The sequence below is a fragment of the Bos grunniens genome, chromosome 20 (genome assembly GCF_055505025.1).
Source record: "Bos grunniens cultivar Pamir isolate PY7600 chromosome 20, Bosgru_T2T1.0, whole genome shotgun sequence".
Taxonomy (NCBI): Eukaryota; Metazoa; Chordata; class Mammalia; order Artiodactyla; family Bovidae; genus Bos; species Bos grunniens.
This window is the reverse complement of record NC_141184.1, coordinates 65,086,799-65,111,071: the sequence shown is the minus strand read 5'-3', so window position 1 is coordinate 65,111,071 and position 24,273 is coordinate 65,086,799. Positions and strand designations below refer to the sequence as shown.

Below are 24,273 nucleotides of genomic sequence, written 5' to 3'. Positions count from 1 at the left end.
TGACCGATTATATGCCAACAAATTTGACAACTTAGAAGAAATGAATAAACTCCTAGAGGGAAAACCTACCAAGACTGAATTACGAAGAAACAGAATCTGAGACTGATTATGTAAGGAGATGGTAACAATAATAAAACATCTCCAACAAACAAAGGCCAGGACTGGAAGGTTCACTAGTGAACTCTACTAAACAATAAAAAAAGAATTAATTATTAGGATATGACACCAAAAGCAAAAGAAATAAAAGCAAAAATAAATGGGACAACACCAAAGTAAAAAGCTTCTGGACATCAAAGGAAATCATCAACAAAATGAAAAGACAGTCTACCAAAGGGGAGAAGATACTTGCAAATTATGTATCTATTAAAGGGTTAATATATAAAGAACTCAAGCAACTCAATAGCAAAAAACAAACAGTCCAATTAAAAAATGGGTAGAAGATTGTGAACAAGTATTTTTTTCAAGGAAGACACATAAATAGCCAACAGGTAAATGAGAAGGTGCTCAGCATCACGAACCATCAGGGAAAGGCAAACCAAAACCACAGGACCTACCCTCTCACACCTGTTAGAATGGCCATGGTCAAAAGCACGAGAAATGACAAGTGCTGGCGAGGACATGCAGTAAAAGCATCCCTTATGTACTGTTCATGGGAATATAAACTGGTGAAGACACTATATAGCTACCACATGATCCAGCAATTCCATCTCTGGGTATTTATCCAAAGAAAACAAAACACTAAGTCCCTCCACCCCAAACATATGTACCTCTGTGTTCACTGCAGCATTAACTACAATAGCCAAGATATGGAAACAACCTATCCGTCAAGGGATGAATGGATAAAGATGCGGTGTGCATATGTATACAATGGAATACTGTTCAGCCACAGAAAGAAGGAAATCTTGCTGTTTGCGACAACATGGATGGAACTTAAGGCCGTTATGCTAAATGAAATAAGACAGAGAAAGACAAACACTACATGATCTCAATTAGATGTGGAATCTGAAAAATCAAAAACCAAGCTCATAAGTATAAAAATAGATTGGTAGTTACTAGAGGCAGGGGTAGGGGGTGGGCAAAATGGGTGAGGGGTCTAAAGTACAATCTTTCGTGTGTTCACAGGTTCTAGGACGTGAGGCCTAGCATAGGACTGTGATTAATAAATACTGCGCTACCTATTTGCTAAAAAGAGTAAATCTCAGAAATTCTCATCCTAAGAAAAGCAATTCTTTTCTAACTATGTGTGGTGACGGGTGGAAACTAAACTTACTGTGGTGATCATTTGCATTATATACAAATATCAAATCATTATGTTGTAAAACTGAAACTAATATAATTTTATGTCAATTATACCTCAAGAAAATTGGGGAAGAATGAAAAGTTCAAAAGTTGCTTCAGTTATGCCTCCTTCCTACCCCCAAATACAGAATAACCTTGGAATTTTCTGTTAAGTGGCAGCACCCTCAAATATCATTTATGATACATTTGTTACTTTCACAGTCTGACAGTAAGCAGAAAATAAGGACTTCCTGGACTGGATTCACAAAACGCTCTCAAAAGTTGTTATGTGGATCAGGACTGATATCAATAAAGCTGATTTCCCTAACAGGCCCCAGACTAGACAGGCAGACCAAAGTGGTAACAGTTTAACATCACATCCCATTATATGTAAATAATCTAGATGATAATATCTGTAGTTACATTTGCAGTAAGTAAATGTCCCAATGCCTGAACTTTGAAGTTCAGACTGAAAGTCACAGGAAAAGCTTTTAAGGTTCTTCTCTGCTCACTGCCTCCAATCACTCTAGAGTATATTTTTATCTTTTCACAGCATTCTTGCAAACTTTGTTACATTGAGGGAAGGGTTCTCTTCTTTTCTAGGTCATCATAGTGTGTGTGGTTGCCTCTGTTCCTCAACTTTTCTTGAGACTCCCAGGATCAAATCATTCCTGGCCAAGAAACAGAAGAAGAATCGTCTAATTCCCCAGTGGATTCAGATGAAAATGGATAATGAGATCAAGTACAACTCCACTCCTGAAAGGAGACACTGGAGAAGAACCAGCTGAGTCGATAAGGACTCTCACATGCCATGGCACATGCGTTTATGCTGAGCTGAGGTCATGAGCATCTTAGCACAGCAAGCAGAAAACATCACCACACATGGAGAGTTGGACATGTTTTATTGGGAACATGATTTTCCTCTTTGTTTTTCTGCTTCTGCACTAATAGACTGGTACAGAAAAGAATGTGAGTATACTGTTGTTTGAATTAATAAATCAAATGCAGAAAGGACATGCTTGCTACTGAAGGTGACAAGAGGGGACGCATGATGAAACAAAATCTAACTGGAGCAGATCAGGGCCATTTATAACTCTATAAATATTACAGTTCAAGAACATCAAGGAATTGCAGCATTATGAATGCAATAACCTTCAAACATTTTTAAAAGGTCAAATGATCTTTCATTAAGTGGTATATATAAATGATCTTTAAGTGGTATATACAGTACTGAATGGAAATTGTTTTGGAAATACCCAACAAATCTATAAAGGGCCCAAGGAAGCAAAGTTTTGCTATTAATTATGCTTGATTTCCCAAAGTGGCAACTGAAACTATTTCCTTACTAGAAAATAACAATGAAACTACATAGAACTTACCTCGTAATACTCCCCAAACCCTGTTGGCAGTGAGTGTAGCCACTGGTCCTTTCACCAGTAAAGTATCTGTATTGGAAAAAAGAAAAAAATGTCTCTTGTTGGTGACAGATGGTAACATTTTACATTATATACAAATATCAAATCATTATGCTGTAAACCTGAAACTAATATAATGTTATGTCAATTATACCTCAAAAACCCAGGAAAGAATAAAAAGTCCTCTGCTTCATCATCACCTGCACGGCCACCAGCACTCAGGGTGGCGCGTGACAGCTGGTGACACCTAGGGAAAACAGGTCTATCCACAGCGAGTCATCGGGTGACAGTCTTCTGACGAGGTAGCCTTTCCATCAGAACAGAGTCATGAGTTAGGCTTATGAGTAAAAATGGACAGAAATACTGACTCACCACGTTGTGAAAGGGGAATGAACACAGTGTCGTAAGGTAATTATACTCCAAAAACAAGCAAGCTCACAGAAGGACAGAGAAGACTCTTGGTTACTAGAGGCAGGTGCTAACTGGACAAAGGCAGGCAAAAGGTACTCACTTCTGGTTATAAGATAAATGAGTACCAGGGACGTAATGCACAACATGAAGAACAGTTAGCACGGCTGTGTGCTATACACGAAAGCTGTCCAGAGAGTAAATCATAAGAGTTCTCATCAAGAAAAAATGTTTTTCTGTCTTTAATTTTGTATGTACGTGAGATGACGGTCACTAATTTCCTGAGACGATCATTTCACGACGTATGTGAGTCGGATCACTGCACTGCACACCTGGACCTGCACAGTGCTGGGTGTCAGTTGTGCCTCAGTGAAACTGGAAGGAAGAATGTTTGCTTTTTCCTTCAATGATACACAGTACATTTCCCAAAACATATCATTGTATTTCTGGATCATTCTTTTCTCCTGAGCTCCAAACCTGTATCTCCAACTGCCTTCTGTATGTCCTCACTTAGAAGTCCCGTGAAAAGTGAAAGTTGCTCAGTCCTGTCCGACTCTTTGCGACTCCATGGAATTCTCCAGGCCAGAATACTGGAGTGCGCAGCCTTTTCTGTCTCCAGGGGATCTTTCGAACCCAGGTCTCCCACATTTCTAGGGGATTCTTTACCACCTAAGCCACATGGGAATCCCAAGAATACTGAAGTGGATAGCCTACCCCCCTTCTCCAGGGGATCTTCCCAACCCAGGAATCGAACCAGGGTCTCCTGCACTGCAGGCGAATTCTTAACCAGCTGAGCTACCAGGGAAGCCCCAGAAATCCCATAGGTTCTTCCTTAAGCTCCAGAAGCCCCAGACTGAACTCTTCCCTCTTCTCACTTGCTGGGCTCTGGACTCATCCTCTCCTCACTCCAGCCAGCCGAGTAGCTCAAGTCAGGAACCTGGGTGTCGTCTCCATGATTCCTCATTCTCCCTTACTGGAGAGTTCTCTCCCACTACCCCTCTACAGAGCAGGGTCTTACTTAAGCTAAAAATTTAAGTCAAAAGGGCAAACTCCTTAGTGCCCATAATTCCTTGATGAAGCCTCTGGTATCAATCTTGCACTCTGTAAGACCAGAGATTTCTCTACTCCAGCCCTTCTCTCCCTGTGTCCCAACTTGCCCGTACCTAATACCCCTAACATTGTCCTGAATCTTCCTTAACACTCACTTGCTGGGATCTTGCTTGTCGTCCAGAATCTGCCTTCTAACGCAGGGGAAAGGAGTTCAATCTTTGGTTGGGGAGCTAAGGTCCCACATGCCGAGGTGCAACTGAGCGCACGCACTGCAACTAGAGGCTGTCCCAACAGTCATTTCAGTGTTGAGAGAGCTTTCTCGTGGGCTCATCCACAGACAAAGTAAAGCACCAGAAGGCACAGAGAGGTGGAAAGCTAAAGGGATGAGACCGGGAAGACTCTGCAACAGCAGACACTCAAGGGCTGCAGGGTCATGATCTAACATGGTGTCTCTGCTTCATCCTCACCCTGCACCACCATCACCCATGCTGCTGCCTAACAGTTGGCTACACATAGGGAAAACAGCTCTATCAACAGCCAACAATCCGGTGACAATCTTCTGACAAGGAAGCCTTTCCATCAGACGAACAGTTGAGAGTTAGCTAAAGGCCAGGCTAAGAACGGTATTGCTGTTATGACCACAGTCGAATCACGATTCCTCCCCGCTATTAAATCCTTAGTTTAAGCTCCCTAAATAGAACTCACCATTTCACTGGTCACGGTTTAAAAGCCAGTTTTTGCCACATTCCACTTCTGAGATCTCCTGGAATCAGTCAGCACAAAGACTTGTCTAAACCATTAACAGGTGGCATATACCTGATGCCAATTACTTCCCAACAGCTGAGGACTGGCTGATACTTAAAAGGATTCTGATTCAACCCAATGCAAAGCCACACACATAAAGCCATAAGGAGGAGACTGTGTTTCCTGAATATACGGACAAATAAGCTATAGAATTTTTATTTCAAAGCCGAATTCTTAGTCTTAACACTGATAGGCTCCCTGAGGTGGAACGAAGGCATCTCTCTTTCAGTTATCCCTCTCTATACTTTTTGCACCACACTGTTGTTTTGAAGGGTACACATGCAAATAACAGCAATGGGTTCCTCTTTTTAATAAAATGTTACAGGTAAGACTGAAATCCCCCGTGAGATGCCCACTGAACTGCCCCTTCTTGCCTTAGAGGAAACAGCAGGGCCTTCCCTGGGCGCTGCTATGTCCACGCGACAAGGAACAGAATGCTGCTTTACGTGCACCTTCCTGCACATGCTGCTATATAAACGGGACCCTCCTGCACACAGTGTGATGTGTCTTCCCTTGCCCAGCTCAGCAGTTTATCTTGGCAAGTCCTCCGTGTCGTTCTGTCTCCACTTCTTCTTTAAGTACTGTGTGTATTGGCGTGTGCTGCACTGGGTCGTCACTGCTGCGCGTGGGCTTTCTCTAGCTGCGGCGGGCGGGGACTCCTCTCGAGTGGCAGTGCACGGGGGTCTCGCTGTGGTCGTCTCTCTTGTGCAGAGCACAGGCTCTCAGGCACGCAGGCTTCAGTCGCCTGGCACATGGGCGCAGTAGTTGTGGCTGTGGGGTTTACTGCTCCTCAGCATATGGGATCTTCCCAGATCAGGGGGCGAAACGCACGTCCTCTCTATTGGCACGCAGATTCTTAAACACTGGACCACTAGAGAAGCCCTGTAACTCCACTCATTCATTCTCAATTGTTGAAGAGTATTCTCTAGTGTCAACTGACAAGATATATGCAGCCATTCTTCTAGTGGAGAACACTTCGTTTTGCTTATAAACATTCACTGTGGCAGACAAACCACAGAGAGCATTCTTGATGTATGTAATGACTTCTCTATGGTAGAAATCAGTCTACATCTGGTTCTGAGGAGATGCCTGTTTTTATTTTACTTGATGCTGCTGTTAACACTCGTCAGTTTCTCCAAGATTTCCTCATACCCTTTGGACAATGGTTGATATCTTGTTATTTCCATTTGTGTGTTACTTCTATCATCAACAACTACTTTAAAACTAGTTTATCCTTTAACCAGAATATTTCATGGGTAGCTTATCTCCAGAAGTCTCCCTTTCAGAAAAATGCGGTTTGCAAAGCTGAATGCAAGACAGACTGTAACTCCCCAGCCTCGACACATTCCATTGTTTGGATTTTACAATATGTCATTGTACTGCCAGTCAGCAAAGATTCCTTGCTAATTTGCTGATCATTTCTCAATTCAGATTGCAAAATCTAATTCATAACGTGTCTAACTGCTAACTGTCAACTCACATGACTAATGTGGCAAACCGTCCTGATTCTAAGAACAGCCACAGAATGGAAGAGAAATGAAGTTCTTTTGCAAAAAGATGTTATCAAGGCATCAAGAAATCTCATCTCTAATCTAACCAGAAGGATGAAGAGATGGACTTTAACTGTCTGTGAAGCAGTCTGAGAACAAAGGGGTTACTCTTTTCTCTAAGATGTGCATTTTCCTTTCTATTTTGACACCTGACTCAACAGCCTGCTCTTTCTGCACTCATCTTAAATTACCCATTGCTCTTCTTTGATTCCTTGATACAATTCAATGTAATTTCCAGTTGGTACATGCTATGATAAAGGTCTGCCCATCTGCTTATTCTTTCTAGAACAAGTTAGGAAAAGCCTTGGATAAGAATATTTTACACAAACAAAAAATTATGTAGCTAAATGTTGATTATATTTTCAATCAATATAAATGAAGATGGAATAGAAATATAATACAACATAAATATAAATGAAAGTGAAAAACTTCATCCCTCTCAGTTCTGCATTATCTATGTGTCAACTTAGTTATGAACAGAAATCAGGCCAGGACTTCTCTAGAGGTCCAGTGCTGAGGATTCTGTGCCTCTACTGCAAGGGGCACAGGTTCAGTTCTTGGTCAGGGAACTAAGATCCCACACACTGTGCCCAAAAAAAAGAGAGAGAGAGAGAAAGATCATGCCTATAAGCACAAGCTTGATTTTTAAAAAAACGATCTAGATGTCCAAAATTAAGGGATAAGCCAAGTAAGATTTGGCATATCCATACAACTGGTTGAACATTATTCAGCCACTAAAAATGCTGTCATTGACAAACATTTAGTGAAATTCATGTTTGTAGGCAAAAAAGAGGCTTCCCAGGTCGTGGTAGTGGGAAAGAACCCGCATGTCGATGCAGGAGACATGAGAGATACGGGCTCAATCCCTGGGTCATGAAGATTCTCTGGAGAAAGCAATGGCAAACCACTCCTGTGTTCTTGCCTAGGAAATCCCATGGACAGAGGAGCCTGGCAGAGTACAGTCCACGGGGTCTCAAAGAGTTAGACACGACTGAAGCAACTTAGCATAGCACATGCAAAAGAGAAAAACAGAAAACCACATGTACAGAATTAGACCCCCCTTTCATGCCATTCTTTATCTTATGCTTTTATTTATATCTATGTAAAATATTCAAATACATTACTCTGCAAAAAAAATATATTAAGTAACAGAGGTTAACTCTTGAGTGCTGGGATTATGAATAATTTAATTCCTCCTCTTCACTTACTGTACTTAAAGATTTCTGCAATGATTACGTTTTAGTTTTGCCATCAGACTTTTAACAGTAATTATTTAGTTATTTATTATTGCCAGTGTGCAGCATGTGGGACTTTGGTTCCCCATCCAACAATCAAACCTGTGCTCCCTGCAGTGGAAGTGCAGAGTCTTAACCACTGGACCACCAGTGAAGTTCCCTCATGGTTATTTTTTAAATAATAATTATAAACTCGCTGGTTAAGAGCTCACAATAGTTCATGGAGTAGAGTCAGCTTCTGGCCCTGGAGTCTGTAACAAGCAGCTTTGTGTACAGTCCATCCCCATGACACAGGTACTCACAAGACTCATCTGAAGTGATGCTGGGGAAACTGTCACACTCTGGGTCCATGATGACAGAGACTTCAAGTTTCTGTAACTCCATTTCACTTGGAATTTTATTATGGCCATGATGCCACTTGTAGAAACCAAAAATATAGTCATAATATCTGTGTGAGAGAGAAATTCAAACAAATTATTAAGCCATTGCTCATTCGCTAAGTCAGGTCTGACTGTGACTCCTTGGAGTACAGCACACCAGGCTTCCCTGTCTTTCAGTATCTCCCAGAGTTTGCTCGAACTCTTTTCCATTGAGTCAGTGATGCCATCCAGCTATCTCATCCTCTGTCCTCCCCTTCTCTTCCTGCCCTAATCTTCCCCAGCATCAGGGTCTTTTCCAGAGTCAGCTCTTCACATCAGGTGGCCCAAGAATTAGAACTTCAGCACCAGTCCTTCCAATTAATGTTCAGGGTTGATTTCCTTTAGGATCAACTGGTTTGATCTCCCTGCAGTTCAAGGGACTCTCCAGAGTCTTCTCCAGCACCACAATTTGAAAGCATCAATTTTTCAGTGCTTAGATCTCTTTATGGTCCAACTCTCACATCCACACGGGACTACTGGAAAAACTATAGTTTTGATTATATGGACCTTTGTCAACAAAGTGATGTCTGTGCTTTTTAATACACTCTCTAGGTTTATCATAGCTTTCCTTCCAAGAAGCAAGGGTCTTTTAATTTTCTGGCTGCAGTCACTGTCTGCAATGATTTTGGAGCCCAAGAAAATGAAAACTTACACTGTTTCCATTGTTTCCTTCTTTGCCATGAAGTGATGTGACTGGATGCCATGATCTTAGCTTTTTGAATGTTGAGTTTTAAGCCAGCTTTCTCCCTGTCTTCTTTCACCCTCATCAAGAGACTCTACTGCTTTTCACTTTCTGCCATACTAGAGTGGGATCCGGTATAGTTGATAAGCATTGTAGCCATGTTTTATTGAAAACAAAAGCAGAAAGGGGTGACAGAGGATGAGATGATTAGATAGCATCAGGGACTCAACGGGCATCCATTTGCGCAAACTCTAGGAGATAATGAAGGACAGAGGGGCCTGATGTGCCGCAGTCCATAGGGTCACAAAGCATCTCACATGACAAGCCAAGTTTTAAATACATACGTGGTAGGAGGTGATGTCGTTGACTCCTCACACCCCTGCTACCTGGTATGAGTCCAGCTAGAAGCTCCCACCTCAAGCTGCACGTCAGCATCACCTGGGAGCATTTTGCAAACAGGTACTGATGTCCAGCGGCCTCCCTGGTGGCTCACCTGGCAAAGACTCTGCCAGCAATGTGGGGCCTGGGTTCCATCCCTGGGTAGGGAAGACCCCCTGGAGAAGGGAAAGGCTACCCACTCCACTATTCTGGCCTGGAGAATTCCATGGATTGTATAGTCCATGGGGTCACAAAGAGTCGGACACAACCTAGCGACTTGGACTTTCACTGATGTCCAGATCTTCAGAATCAGAGTCTCTGAGAGTGTGATTTTAAAAGTTGCCTGGGCCACGACCCCAAGTGACTCTTATGAGGTCCCCATTATAAAAGTACTCAAACGAATAATCCTGGGTGTGCAAGCCCATTCTGACGAGTGATGGGGCAGAGATGGGAGAAGGGTGAGCATTCCTCTCTGAGGTGAGCACCAAGAAGAAAACTTTCTCTGTATGTGGTAACAACACAGGTAGCAGCCACACCAAAGAAAGCACGTCAGAGATGACAAGAATAGATTTCCTAATGATACTGTTGAGCCATGTAGCCAACTAGCCCTGAAATCCTGCCTGCTTTTGGACTTCCCAATGTGTGAGATTCTTTACTGTCTGAGCCACCAACGACTGAATGGTTCAAGATTGAGAAAGGAGTAGACAGGGCTGTCTGCTGTCACCCTGTTTGTTTAAACTGTACGCTGAGCACAGCATGAGAAATGCTGGACTGGATGAGTTATCAGCTGGAATCAAGATAGGCGGGAGAACCTTAGACATAGGGATGACGCCACTCTAATGGTAGAAAGTGAAGAAAAACTAAAAAGCCTCCTGATAAGGGTGAAGGAGGGGAGAGAAAGAGCTGGCTTAAAACTAAACATTAAACAAACTAAGATCATGGCATCTGGCCCCATTAGGTGGGGGTTTAGATGTTAAGTCATGTCTGACTCTTGCGACCCCATGGACTGTGGCCTGCCAGGTTCCTCTGTCCACGGGACTCTCGAGGCAAGCATACTGAAGTAGGTTACCATTTCCTTCTCCAGAGGATATTCCCACACCAGGGATCGAATCTGGGTCTCCAGGTTTGCAGGCAGATTCTTTACCGAATTAGCTACTGGCCCCATTACTTCATGGAAAACAGAGGGGAAAAAGGTGGAAGTTAGTGACAGATTTCTGCTTCTTGGGCTCTAAAAGCACTATGGATGGTGACTGCAGCCATGAGATCGGAAGATATTTGCTTCTTGGCAGGAAAGCTATGAAAACTAGACAGCATGCTGAAAAGTAGAGACATTACTTTGTGGACAAAGGTCTGTATAGTCAAGGCTGTGGTCTTCCCAGTGGTCACATATGGTTGTGAGAGTTGGACTGTAAAGAAGGCAGAGCACCTAAAAATTGATGCCTTCAAACCGCAGTGCTGAAGAAGACTCCTGAGAGTCCCTTAGACAGCAAGGAGATCAAACCAGCCAATCCTAAGGGAGATCAACCCTGACTATTCACTGGAAGGACTGAAGCTGAAGCTCCACTATTTTGGTCATCTGATGTGGACAGCTGACTCATTGGAAAAGTCCCTGATGCTGGGAAAGATTGAGGGCAGAAGAAGAGGGTATCATATGATGAGATGGCAGGATGGAGTCACCAATACAAGGAAATGAACTTGGGCAAACTTCAGAAGATGGTGAGGGACAGAGGTCTGGTGTGCTGCCTCCATGGGGTCGCAGAGAGTTGGACACGACTGGGCAACCGAACAACAACAACATGTGAGATAACAGGTTTTCTTTTCTGCTCAAGCAGACTGAGTCGGGGCTCCTGTTACCTTCCAACCAAAGTATCCCAGCTAATAACACCAAAGAATCCTTACTAGGGCCTGGGAAATTTACATTCTGCTGGTACCCAACTATCAGAGGAAGAGGGTAGGAAATAAACATTTGAAGGTACTAGAAGATAAAAGATCACATAGTCTTCAAAGCCTAAGATATGCAACAGATTCTGAGAAGCCAGAAGGCTGCATAAGCTACTTATATATAAGACTGTCCAGTGTTTTTTCCAGGGAAGTAAGGAGAGATGGGAAAGTTCTGATGAACTTGGAAGTATATGGAAGTTAACCAGTGACTTCCATATAGCCAGTTAACTACAGTGAAACAGATAAAGGTGCTGAGGAAAATCATTAGCTTAGGAAAATCTTTTTATAATTTAAAAATACATTCTTTATTTACTTGGCAGGGCTGAGCCTTAGTTCTGGCATGTGGGATTCTAGTTCCCTTACTTAGGACTGAACCTGGGCTCCTGCATTGGCAATGTCCAGGAAGTCTAAGCCCCTGAACCACCAGGGAAATCCCTATCGAAAAATCCTGACAGATTCAAAAGAAAATAAAGATCACAAAACTATTAGCTAACAATGCATCCTAGGGCTTCCCAGGTGGCGCTAGTGGTAAAGAACCCAGCTGCCAATGCATGAGACACAGAGACGGTGGTTCCATCCCTGGGTTGGGAAGATACCCTGGAGCAGGAAATGACAACCCGCTCCAGTATTCTTGCCTAGAAAATTCTATGGGCAGAGGCGCCTGGAGGGCTACAGCCCATGGGGCCACGAGTCAGACACAATTGAATACATAGTAATCTTATATATGTTGCTGCTGCTGCTGCTAAGTCGCTTCAGTCGTATCCAACTCTGTACGACCCTATAGACGACAGCCCACCAGGCTCCCCCATCCCTGGGATTCTCCAGGCAAGAACACTGGAGTGGGTTGCCATTTCCTTCTCCAATGCATGAAAGTGAGAAGTGAAAGTGAAGTCGCTCAGTCGTGTCTGACTCTTAGCAACCCCATGGACTGCAGCCCACCAGGCTCCTCCGTCCATGGGATTTTCCAGGCAAGAGTACTGGAGTGGGGTGCCATTGCCTTCTCCGAATCTTATGTATACATTACCACAATTAAAAAAAAATTTTTTTAAGGGAAATTAAAGCTGTCAGCAGCTTTAAGATTTGAGTCAGATGCTGGCTGTCCGAAATAAGGAAAAGCTTGGCTCTGGATATTAAAACTCTAACAGAAAACCCAAAAGGATCTGATGGTGGTATCCGAGGTGTGTATGAACAGTCAATAACTCCATTGTCTCAAACTCTTTGAGACCCCATGGATTGTAGCCTGCCTGGCTTCTCTGTCCATGGAATTTTCCAGGCAAGGATACTTGAGTGGGTAGCCACTCCTTATGGTCTCCTGCATTGCAGGCAGATTCCTTACCATATGAGCCACCAGGGAAGCCCATTTTAGCTTGTTGGGATCTGAAACTAAAGTTTCAGTTAACCAAGGAGGGAAAAAGGGAAAAAGAAAAAGAAAAAACTGGCATGTGATCTTGTTCTAAAAGCTAAGGAAGCAGCCATGTACCAGACAGACAGAACTCTGCCTGCAAAATGCATACTGTTTCAAAGCAGGGGTTGATACAAGTGGGAGACAGGCGCCATGAGGATCTGAACACACTGGGGCCTCGGTTTTACCTGTTCTCCATGGCCTACACATTCTAGAACACCTCGTCATCTCTAAACCTTTTCAACACCATCATGCCTTTTCTCTGAAGCAGTAAAGGCCTCTCCTCGCTTCCTAGAACACTCTCCTGAACGCTTTCAAGTCTCAGCCATAAGGGCTAATGTTTTATAGCCTGCTTCCTAACATGCAGGGTATAATTAATAGCTGCTTGCCACACAGGGCACAAATTAGTTACGCAAAGTCCTCAGATAACTCCCTGCACTCCCTTAGGATGCCAAGCCTTGTTTTTCAAACCATCTCACAGCTTATTCAAGTTCGGCTTATCTAACCATGGTTGCCTTACATCATCCACGCTTTCTTGCCATACTCATACCATTCAGCTTATCACTGTGTCCTTGTTTTACTAGCAGTATGGCACAGAAGGAAAATCCAGTTTTACGAACTGAGTCCCAGGGCAAATGAGGTGTGTTTATTTTTAAAAGATTCCCAAGTCAAGATCTTCCATTAAATGGCCTTCAGGTACTTTTTCCTTCTCAATATCCCAAGGCAAGTAATCAACCACCTTGATGCTACTTCTTCACCCAAACTCTAGCCATTCTGACCTGATGGCAGATTCAACACCAAAGACTCCCTAGAGTATACATCCAAAATGAGGGTAACATGGTCCCTCTTCTTATCTAGTGGTTTCCAACTGAAGGAGAAGAAACCATCTCTGCCATCGATTTCGTAAGTCTCTGCGGCCTAAGCCTAAGTCCGAGGCCTAGCTGGGGTCAGCAGGTGCTAATCTGACTAGTCCTGCATTTACCTCCCAGCTGCGTGGTGTCCTGCAAGCACAATTAAGCTCTAACGACCTCAGGGAACAAGGACCAAAATCTGAGGGAGGGAAGGACCTGTACAGTAGGCACCAAACCACACTCCTTCAGGGCACCTTTAGGACAGTCCTGCCCTTTAGGACAGGTCGAAGACTGAGGCTTCTTGAGACATCTCCCCAAGGGCAGTCGCCTTGCACACGGTGTAGTTAGCAAAGCTAGCGCTGTGGCACACCACCACAAATCAACTCCTACTGTTGCTCAGTCAGTAAGTCGTGTCCCACCCTTTGTGACCCCAGGGACTGTAGCCCGCCAGGCTCCTCTGTCCATGGGGCTTTTCCAGGCAAGAATGCTGGAGTGGTTGCCATCTCCTCCTCCAGGGGATCTTCCCCACCCAGGTAGGGATGGAACCCATGTCTCTTGTGTCTCCTGCATTGGCAGGCAGATTCTTTCCAGCTGAACCACCAGAGAAGCCCCACCTCACACCCCCCAATCAACTTGACATCAATTTTAAAAAGAAAAAGCTAGCACTGTGGGCTGCCTTCGGAGAGGGCAATGGCACCCCACTCCAATACTCTTGCCTGGAAAATCCCATGGATGGAGGAGCCTGGAAGGCTGCAGGCCATGGGGTCGCTGAGGGTCGGACGTGACTGGGCGGCTTCACTTTCACTTTTTACTTTCGTGCATTGGAGAGGGAAATGGCAACCCACTCCAGTGTTCTTGCCTGGAGAATCCCAGGGACGGGGGAGCCTGATGGGCTGCCATCTATGGGGTCGCACAGAGTCGGACACGACTGAAGCGACTTAGCAAGGTGGGTTGCCTCCCTACCACACAATTCACCCTGTGGCCAATGAAGTTACAGACCTGAGGCTGGAGGGCTGAGAGGTGCTAAGGATCTAAACAGGAAGCTGGGAGAGCAAGCACATAAGTGTTTCTGGCAAACAAAAGGAGAAGCAGGTACTGCAGCGCAGTGACATACCAAAGTCGTTAGGAGAAACTATCCAGCACTTTGCATGGAACAGGGATTTTGGAAGGGAAGGGGAGTTTGGGGCAATGCTTCAACCTAAGGACTTTCTGCCACCTGAACTGTTACCAGATTGGGGGAGGAGAGATTGCCTATCAACGACAAGCCACTTCGGGAAACCCCTAGTCCCCAAACTTTAAGAACCCATCTTCCTCTTAGAATTCCCTCCAGATAAACTGCCATTAATCCTCCATCCACTCCATTCTCCGAGGCGAACATGGCCACAAACTCTGAGCATCCTACTTCTTCCGCTCAATATCCTGCACCCAAAACAGGGTTCCAGAGCACCCAGGAAGTCCCTTAGGAGGCGGGGGTGGGGGGAGATGACGGAGGTCAGGGGAAGAGCTTGGGTTTCAGTCCCTGCTGGTTCAAGCGGGCTCTGCTCTCTTCTAGACCCGTGACTTTGGTCTGGTCACTGGCCGGTTCACCTGTCAAATAGGGGCAAGAGCGTCGGCGAGGCTGGATGGCTGTGCAGGTGGTAAGAGGCTCTCAGGCTCGCCTCCTCTCGGCCCCGGCGCCTGCGCTGCGTCCCAGGGTGGTCCGTCCCTCCCCGTCCCGGGGTCTCCAGGTTCCCTCCCTGGCCGCCCGTCGGGAGCGCTCACCGCCGAAACGCTTCCTGCAGGACTGCGCAGGAGGGGCCAGCCTTGGAAGTGGGGCTGTGCCCGAAGAAGAAGTTTCCGGGCGAGAGGTAAAACAAGCGCGGGGTCGTCTTCAGAGAGACAGGGAGGGGCCAAAGATTCAGGTCTCCCGAAGCAGAAACGCGCGGGGTCCGCGCCGCCAGCGCCGCCAGCAGCGCCAGCAGCCCGGGTAGTCTCAGCCTCGCCAGCCCGCGCTGCTCCATGGCTGCTCGGCTGCTCAGCTGCTCTCCACCGGGGCCCGCTCCGTAAGCACCAGCCGCCGCCTTGGCTCCGGACTTCCCGTCCGGATCCGGGGGCGGGTACGTGCAGCGAGAGAGCCCGAGAGTCACCTGACTGTGCTTCGCCCGGGCTCCGCCTCCAGGCGGGTGGGCCGTCCTCTGGATCACCGCCCCGCCTCGGCTCCGCCTCCACAGGGCTGGGGCGGCCACCCGGACCACCGCCCGGACGCAGCAGACGACTGCGCCCAGCCCAACCCGGGTTTCCCCACACCCAGACTTCCTATTGGCAGAACGGACGCCACGGATCGCCCAACTTCCTCCAGTCCCTAACACCAGATAGTTGCCCCTAAGTCTGGATTTCTCTAAAAACGGCAGTTCGACTTTAAATATTAAAGCCTGCCTTCAGAACTCCTTAGGACAGAGTTTTGAACACTTGGGAGGTTAAAGATTAGGCAGGAGATACTGCTGCTAAGTCGCTTCAGTCGTGTCCGACTCTGTGCAACCCCATAGATGGCAGCCCACCAGGCTCCCCCGTCCCTGGGATTCTCCAGGCAACGCTGGAGTGGGTTGCCATTTCCTTCTCCAATGCATGAAAGTGAAAAGTGAAAGTGAAGTCGCTCAGTCGTGTCCGACTCTTCGCGACCCCATGGACTGCAGCCTACCAGGCTCCTCCGCCCATGGGACTTTCCAGGCATGAGTACTGGAGTGGGGTGCCATTGCCTCTGCCTCCATAAGAAAATGGGCGATATTCAATCTTCCCACTTAGACATGATCTCTGACTTTGTAAAGTCGGCTATGCTTATCGTCCAAGTCTCATAGCCTACTTGAGACGGCCTTTCTTATTTCTTCTTAGGCATGTTGCTAGCTATTTCATTGCTTTGCTGCTGGTGTTAATAGAATCGCTCCCTCCCCTAGCTCCCCCTTTCTCCACAGAAATGATGCAAGAATGAGGTAGACGTTTAGGTCTTGGCCTGGAAATATCTTTCCATCTGCTGCTTATACCACTGACCTCACCCCACCTCAAGCAATGTGGAAACACAGCTGCCAAAGTCTTCCTTGTAAAAGGTAAACTGGGGGATGCCACTTCCTTATACATACCAGTGGCTTGTTTCCCATTGTCTTTAGCATAAAATACAAGTTCCTTACCATGACCTCCATGGTGTGCCGGAATTTGCATCGCTCTACCTGACTTCCACCTTCCGTTACCTTGTCCCAGTGCCCTGCCCTTCTGTTACCTGAACCCACTGAGCTTTCTGTTCCCTCACAGCCTGACCTAAAGGTGTCAGGAAAGCAGAGAAGGGAATAAGAACAGACACAACTTACTCCTGCCCTAGACTGAGCATATTCCCATCTATCAATTGCCAAAGAGGTTCTCCTTAACCAAACATTAGTCAGGCTCTCTTAAACCCACTTCTTGACTAGCATAGCCCAGTTCTAGCAAGGATCCTGAGAAGTTAATGGATTAAGAATCCCCCACCACCACCCTTGATATGGGATCACCCTGGGATCTTGCAGTAAGAATTCTATTAGGTTGGTTTGGCAAGAATCTCCCTTACTCTTGATGTCTCCTCTTCATAATTCTCCATCCATGGGCCACGGCTGCCCTCTGCTCATTGGCTATAAAACCCCAGCTGTCTTTCTTGTTTTCAGAGTTGAGCCTGACATCTCGACCCTGTTGTGATTGTCTTAGCACCTCCTTCAATAGTCCTGAATACACTTGTCTGAATAATTTAAAAAAAAATTATTCACACAATATTTTTGGATCAATCATCCCTGAGGAGTGAGGGGCAAGAGGACATAAGGCAATTTATTTCTAGCTCAGGCTTTTTTTTTTTGGCCTCAACATGTGGTATGTGTGAACTTAATTCCCTGACCAGGGATCAAATCCTAACCCCCTGCACTGGAAGTTTAGAGTCTTAATCACTGACCACCAGAGAAATCCCTCTAGCTCAAGTTTATGGATAGATAATTCATCAGTCTATTTCTGCTTTATTGACTGTGCCAAAGCCTTTGACTGTGTGGATCACAATACACTGTGGAAAATTCTAAACGAGATGGGAATACCAGACCACCTGACCTGCCTCTTGAGAAACCTCTATGCAGGTCAGGAAGCAACAGTTAGAACTGGACATGGAACAACAGACTGGTTCCAAATAGGAAAAGGAGTACGTCAAGGCTGTATATTGTCACCCTGCTTATTTAACTTCTCTGCAGAGTACATCATGAGAAACGCTGGGCTGGAAGAAGCACAAGCTGGAATCAAGATTGCCGGGAGAAATATCAATAACCTCAGATACGCAGATAACACCACCCTTATGGCAGAAAGTGAAGAAGAACTAAAGAGCCTCTTGATGAAAGTGAAAGAGGAGAGTGAAAAAGTTGGCTTAAAGCTCAACATTCAGAAAACGAAGATCATGGCATCCGGTCCCGTCACTTCATGGGAAATAGATGGGGAAACAGTGGAAACAGTGGCTGACTTTATTTTTTTGGGCTCCGAAATCACTGCAGATGGTGACTGCAGCCATGAAATTAAAAGACACTTATTCCTTGGAAGGAAAGTTATGACCAACCTACACAGCATATTCAAAAGCAGAGACATTACTTTGCCAACAAAGGTCTGTCTAGTCAAGGATATGGTTTTTCCATTAGTCGTGTATGGATGTGAGAGTTGAACTATAAAGAAAGCTGAGCACCGAAGAATTGATGCTTTTGAACTGTGGTTTTGAAGACTCTTAAGAGTCCCTTGGACTGCAAGGAGATCCAACCAGTCCATCCTAAAGGAGATCAGTCCTGAGTGATCATTGGAAGGACTGATGTTGAAGCTGAAACTCCAGTACTTTGGCCACCTCATGCGAAGAGCTGACTCATTTGAAAAGACCCTGATGCTGGGAAAGATTGAAGGCAGGAGGAGGAGACCACAGAGGATGAGATGGTTGGATGACATCACCGACTCAATGGACATGAGTTTGAGTAAACTCCAGGAGTTGGTGATGGACAGGGAAGCCTGGGGTGCTGCAATTCATGGGGTCACAAAGAGTTGGACACTACTGAGCAATTGAACTGAACTGAATTTATCAGTCCCTGGTAAAGTTCCTGATAAAATCCTTGGGCTTTCCTGGTGGCTCAGCTGGTGAAAAATCTGCCTGCAATGCGGGAGACCTGGGTTCAATCCCTGGGTTGGGAAGATCCCCTGAAGAAAGAAAAGCCTACCCACTGCAGTATTCTAGCCTGGAGAATTCCATAGTCCAGGGAGTCACAATAAGTTGGACATGACTGAGCAACTTTCACTTTCAAGGCTTAGTTTCAGGGAAGAGAATCCACTCCCCTTAGTGTTAACAGAAAGGAATTAAATACAGGATATCAAGTGGCTCACAGAAACTTGAGAGAGCTGAAGAATGTGACTCCTGGCTGAAATTCCCAGAATTGTGACTAGGATCCCAACTGCTTACTGGAGAAGCCTCTACTAGGGATGCTAGTTCTAGAATCTACACCAGGGAAAGGGATACCTCATGCATGGTCTCTGTCCCCACCTAACTCTCTTCTGAATAACACTTTGAAGTAACCATTATATCTAATAACAGAAACTAAAAGCTATGGAATCTCTGTAGCGTGGCAGTCTGGGAAATGTAGTTTCCAGCCTCTGTAATATAGGAAGACATAGTAGAAGGCATTTGAAACAGATGGATGCTGAGTGACCCAGTTCCAGGCACCAAGACTTTCTGAGCACTAGCTGTCCTGAACTCCTTGTGTGGTGCCCTGCAATAAACACTATATTCATTGACAGAGGAAAGTGGATGTGGAGTGTTGAAGGAGAGCTGAGATTCCCACCAGGTGGCACTGTTTAATAGATAAGGGAATGAGAGAAGCTAATCTCTGCTGCTAGCCTGGTGGGCTGCCGTCTATGGGGTCGCACAGAGTCGGACACGACTGAAGTGACTTAGCAGCAATCTTCGAAAAACTGGGAGAAACCTTTTTCAGCTGCCAAACCAAATTGAACTCCAAATCCTCTCGCCCTTCTGGGAGAGCCCAGTTCAGTATTACTATGGCAAATGGAACTCAACCTGTTTTCATGATTGCAATGTTTTCATAATTTCAGAATATACAAATATTTCAGGCTTGTTTATGGGTATGTTGTGAGTGCAGAGAAAGGTAGTCAGAGGGAAGATCCAGGTCTAATATCAGGGGCTGTCTCCCAAACACAGGCTCTTTACCTTTCCTCAGGAATTAGGCTGCTTTACCCACATGTCTGCCCAGGTCCTAGGCTGTCCACTCATCTCAATTAATTGTCACATTCTGTGAGGTTGCTGAACTTGATCACTCAGCATCCATCTGTTTCAAATGCCTTCTACTATGTCTTCCTATATTACAGAGGCTGGAAACTACATTTCCCAGACTGCCACGCTACAGAGATTCCATAGCTTTTAGTTTCTGTCATTAGATATAACGGATACTTCAGAGTGTTATTCAGAAGAGAGTTAGGCGGGGACAGAGACCATGCATGAGGTATCCCTTTCCCTGGTGTAGATTCTAGAACTAGCATCCCTAGTAGAGGCTTCTCCAGTAAGCAGTTGGGATCCTAGTCACAATTCTGGGAATTTCAGCCAAGAGTCACGTTCTTCAGCTCTCTCAAGTTTCTGTGAGCCACTTGATATCCTGTATTTAATTCCTTTCTGTTAACACTAAGGGGAGTGGATTCTCTTCCCTGAAACTAAGCCTTGAAAGTGAAAGTTGCTCAGTGACTTATTGTGACTCCCTGGACTATGGAATTCTCCAGGCTAGAATATTGCAGTGGGCAGCCTTTTCCTTCTCCAGAGGATCTTCCCAACCCAGGGATTGAACCCAGGTCTCCCGCATTGCAGGTAGATGTGTCATCAGCTGAGCCACCAGGGAAGCCCAACGATTTTACCAGGGACTGATAAATTATCTATCCATAAACTTGAGCTAGAGGGACTTCTCTGGTGGACAGTGATTTAGACTCTAAACTTCCAGTGCAGCGGGTTAGGATTTAAGTTCACACATACCACATGTTGAGGCCAAAAAAAAAAGCCTTAGCTAGAAATAAATTGCCTATTGTCGCCTTGCCCCTCACTCCTCAGGGATGATTGATCCAAAAATACTATGTGAATAAGTTATTTAAAAAAAAAAATTATTCAGACATTCAGGACTATTGAAGGAGGTGCCAAGGCAATCACAATAGGGGAGAGAAGTCAGGCTCAACTCTGAAGACAAGAAAGACAGCTGGGGTTTTATAGCCAATGAGCAGAGGGCAGCCGTGGCCCGTGGACAGAGAATTGTGAAGAGGAGACATCAAGAGTAAGGGAGATTCTTGCCAAACCAACCTAATAGAATTCTTGCTACAGGATCCCAGGGTGATCCCATATCAAGGGTGGTGGTGGGAGATTCTTAATCCATTAACTTCTCAGGATCCTTGCTAGAACTGGGCTATGCTAGTCAAGAAGAGGGTTTAAGAGAGCCTGACTAAAGTTTGGTTAAGGAGAACCTCTTTGCCAGTTGATAGATGGAAACATAAGCTGGAAACAAGATTGCCGGGAGAAATATCAATAACCTGAGATATGCAGATGACACCATCCTTACGCAGAAAGTGAAGAAGAACTAAAGAGCCTCTTGATGAAAGTGAAAGAGGAGAGTGCAAAAGTTGGCTTAAAGCCCAACATTTAGGAAACTAAGATCATGGCATCCGGTCCCATCACTTCATGGCAGATAGATGGGGAAACAGTGTTAGATTTTATTTTCCTGGGCTCCAAAATCACTGCAGATGGTGACTGCAGCCATGAAATTAAAAGACGCTTACTCCCTGGAAGGAAAGTTATGACCAACCTAGACAGCATATTCAAAACCAGAGACATTACTTTGCCAACAAAGGTCCGTCTAGTCAAGGCTATGTTTTTCCAGTGGTCACGTATGGATGTGAGAGTTGGACCATGAATAAAGCTGAGCGCCAAAGAATTGATGCTTTTGAACTGTGGTGTTGGAGAAGACTCTTGAGAGTCCCTTGGACTGCAAGGAGATCCAACCAGTCCATCCTAAAGGAGATCAGTCCTGTGTGTTCATTGGAAGGACTGATGTTGAAGCTGAAACTCCAATCCTTTGGCTACCTGATATGGAGAGCTGACTCATTTGAAAAGACCCTGATGCTGGTAAAGATTGAGGGCAGGAGGAGAAAGGGACGACAGAGGATGAGATGTTTGGATGGCATCACCGACTCGATGGACATGGGTTTGGGTGGACTCCGGGAGTTGGTGATGCACAGGGAGGCCTGGCGTGCCGCAATTTATGGGGTCGCAAAGAGTCGGACACGACTGAGCGACTGAACTGAACTGAACTGAACCACCCTGGTTATTTGGTGTTAGGGGCGGGAGGAAGTTGGGCGTCCGTTCTGCAGTTTCACTGAGGCGAGCTGCTGCAAGAACCCCAGCGCTACCAGTGGGAAGTTTGGGCAGGGAAGAAACCCGGGTTGGGCTGTGGGCGGACGGCTGCTGCGGCCGGGCGCTGGTCCGCAAGGCTGCCCAAGCCCTCTGGAGGCGGAGCACAGTCAGCTGACTCTCGGACTCGCTCGCTCTCCGGCGGGATCAGGAGCCGAGGCGGCGGCCGGTGCTTACGGGGTTGCCGGGTAGAGAGCAGCTGAGCATCCATGGAGCAACGCGGGCTGGGGAGGCTGAGGCTACCCGGGCTGCTGGCGCTGCTGGCGGGGCTGGTAGTGCAGGCGGCGCTGGGGACGCGAAGGACGCAGACCCCGCGCCTCTCTGCTTCGCGGGACCTGAATCTTTGGCCCCTGCCTCTCTCTGTGATGACGACCCCGCGCTTGCTTTATCTCTCACCCAGAAACGACTTCTTCGGGCACAGCCCCACTTCCAAGGCTGGCCCCTCCTGCGCAGTCCTGCAGGAAGCGTTTCGGCGGTGAGCGCTCCCGACGGGCGGCTAGGGAGGGGACCCGGACACACCGGGACGGGGAGGGACGGACCACCCTGGGACGCAGCGCAGGCGCGGGGGCCGAGAGGAGGAGCATCTGAGAGCCTCTTACCACCTGCACAGCCATCCAGCCTCGCCGACGCTCTTGCCCCTATTTGACAGGTGAACCGGCCAGTGACCAGACCAAAGTCACGGGTCTAGAAGAGAGCAGAGCCCGCTTGAACCAGCAGGGACTGAAACCCAAGCTCTTCCCCTGACCTCCCGTCCCCTGCCCTCACCCCCGCCTCCTAAGGGACTTCCTGGGTGCTCTGGAACCCTGTTTTGGGTGCAGGATATTGAGCGGAAGGAGTAGGGTGCTCAGAGTTTGTGGCCATGTTCGCCTCGGAGAATGGAGTGGATGGAGGGTTAAAGGCAGTTTATCTGGAGGGAATTCTAAGAGAAAGATGGGTTCTTAAAGTTTGGGGACTAGGGGTTTCCCGAAGTGGCTTGTCGTTGATAGGCAATCTCTCCTCCCCCAATCTGGTAACAGTTCAGGTGGCAGAAAGTCCTAAGGTTGAAGCATTGCCCCAAACTCCCCTTCCCTTCCAAAATCCCTGTTCCATGCAAAGTGCTGGATAGTTTCTCCTAACGACTTTGGTATGTCACTGCGCTGCAGTACCTGCTTCTCCTTTTGTTTGCCAGAAACACTTATGTGCTTGCTCTCCCAGCTTCCTGTTTAGATCCTTAGCACCTCTCAGCCCTCCAGCCTCAGGTCTGTAACCTCACTGGCCACAGGGTGAATTGTGTAGTAGGGAGGCAGCCCACAGTGCTAGCTTTTTCTTTTTTTTTATAAAATTGATGTCAAGTTGATTGGCGGGTGTGGGGTGGGGCTTCTCTGGTGGTTCAGCTGGAAAGAATCTGCCTGCCAATGCAGGAGACACAAGAGACATGGGTTCCATCCCTACCTGGGTGGGGAAGATCCCCTGGAGGAGGAGATGGCAACCACTCCAGCATTCTTGCCTGAAAAAGCCCCATGGACTGAGGAGCCTGGCGGGCTACAGTCCCTGGGGTCACAAAGGGTGGGACACGACTTACTGACTGAGCAACAGTAGGAGTTGATTTGTGGTGTTGTGCCACAGCACTAGCTTTGCTAACTACACCGTGTGCAAGGCGACTGCCCTTGGGGAGATGTCTCAAGAAGCCTCAGTCTTCGACCTGTCCTAAAGGGCAGGACTGTCCTAAAGGTGCCCTGAAGGAGTGTGGTTTGGTGCCCACTGTACAGGTCCTTCCCTCCCTCAGATTTTAGTCCTTGTTCCCTGAGGTCGTTAGAGCTTAATTGTGCTTGCAGGACACCACGCAGCTGGGAGGTAAATGCAGGACTAGTCAGATTAGCACCTGCTGACCCCAGCTAGGCCTTGGACTTAGGCTTAGGCCGCAGAGACTTACGAAGTCGATGGCAGAGATGGTTTCTTCTCCTTCAGTTGGGAACCACTAAATAAGAAGAGGGACCATGTTACCCTCATTTTGGATGCATACTCTAGGGAGCCTTTGGTGTTGAATCTGCCATCAGGTCAAAATGGCTAGAGTCTGGGTGAAGAAGTAGCATCAAGGTGGTTGATTACCAGCCTTGGGATATTGAGAAGGAAAAAGTACCTGAAGGCCATTTAATGGAAGATCTTGACTTGGGAATCTTTTAAAAATAAACACATCTCATTTGCCCTGGGACTCAGTTCGTAAAACTGGATTTTCCTTCTGTGCTAGTAAAACAAGGACACAGTGATAAGCTGAATGGTATGAGTATGGCAAGAAAGCATGGATGATGTAAGGCAACCATGGTTAGATAAGCAGAACTTGAATAAGCTGTGAGATGGTTTAAAAAACAAGGCTTGGCATCCTAAGGGAGTGCAGGGAGTTATCTGAGGACTTTGCCTAACTA

The 24,273-nt window shown here is 46.4% G+C and overlaps 2 protein-coding genes across 6 annotated transcripts in view; one reads left to right on the top strand and one right to left on the bottom strand.

Moving 5' to 3' along the window:
- LOC147350548 (beta-hexosaminidase subunit beta-like) overlaps positions 1 to 15,495 on the bottom strand; it is a 32,222-nt gene extending 16,727 nt beyond the window's left edge. For all 4 annotated transcript variants that reach the window (XR_015148571.1, XR_015148573.1, XR_015148572.1 and 1 more), the window contains exons 1-3: positions 15,175 to 15,495; positions 8,043 to 8,188; positions 2,658 to 2,723 (exon numbers count right to left, since the gene is read on the bottom strand). Coding sequence is in view for 1 of the 4 variants with exons in the window: in XM_086361100.1 (XP_086217226.1) it covers positions 2,658 to 2,723; positions 8,043 to 8,188; positions 15,175 to 15,413 (451 nt within the window). In the remaining 3 variants the exon portion in view is untranslated. The remainder of the gene's footprint in view (positions 1 to 2,657; positions 2,724 to 8,042; positions 8,189 to 15,174) is intronic.
- Positions 15,496 to 20,927: 5,432 nt separating this feature from the next.
- Positions 20,928 to 24,273, top strand: part of LOC147350547 (beta-hexosaminidase subunit beta-like) — a 35,998-nt gene continuing 32,652 nt past the window's right edge. For both annotated transcript variants that reach the window (XM_086361075.1, XM_086361073.1), the window contains exon 1: positions 20,928 to 22,346. In XM_086361075.1, coding sequence (XP_086217201.1) covers positions 22,081 to 22,346 — 266 coding nt within the window. In that variant the 5' untranslated portion in view covers positions 20,928 to 22,080. The remainder of the gene's footprint in view (positions 22,347 to 24,273) is intronic.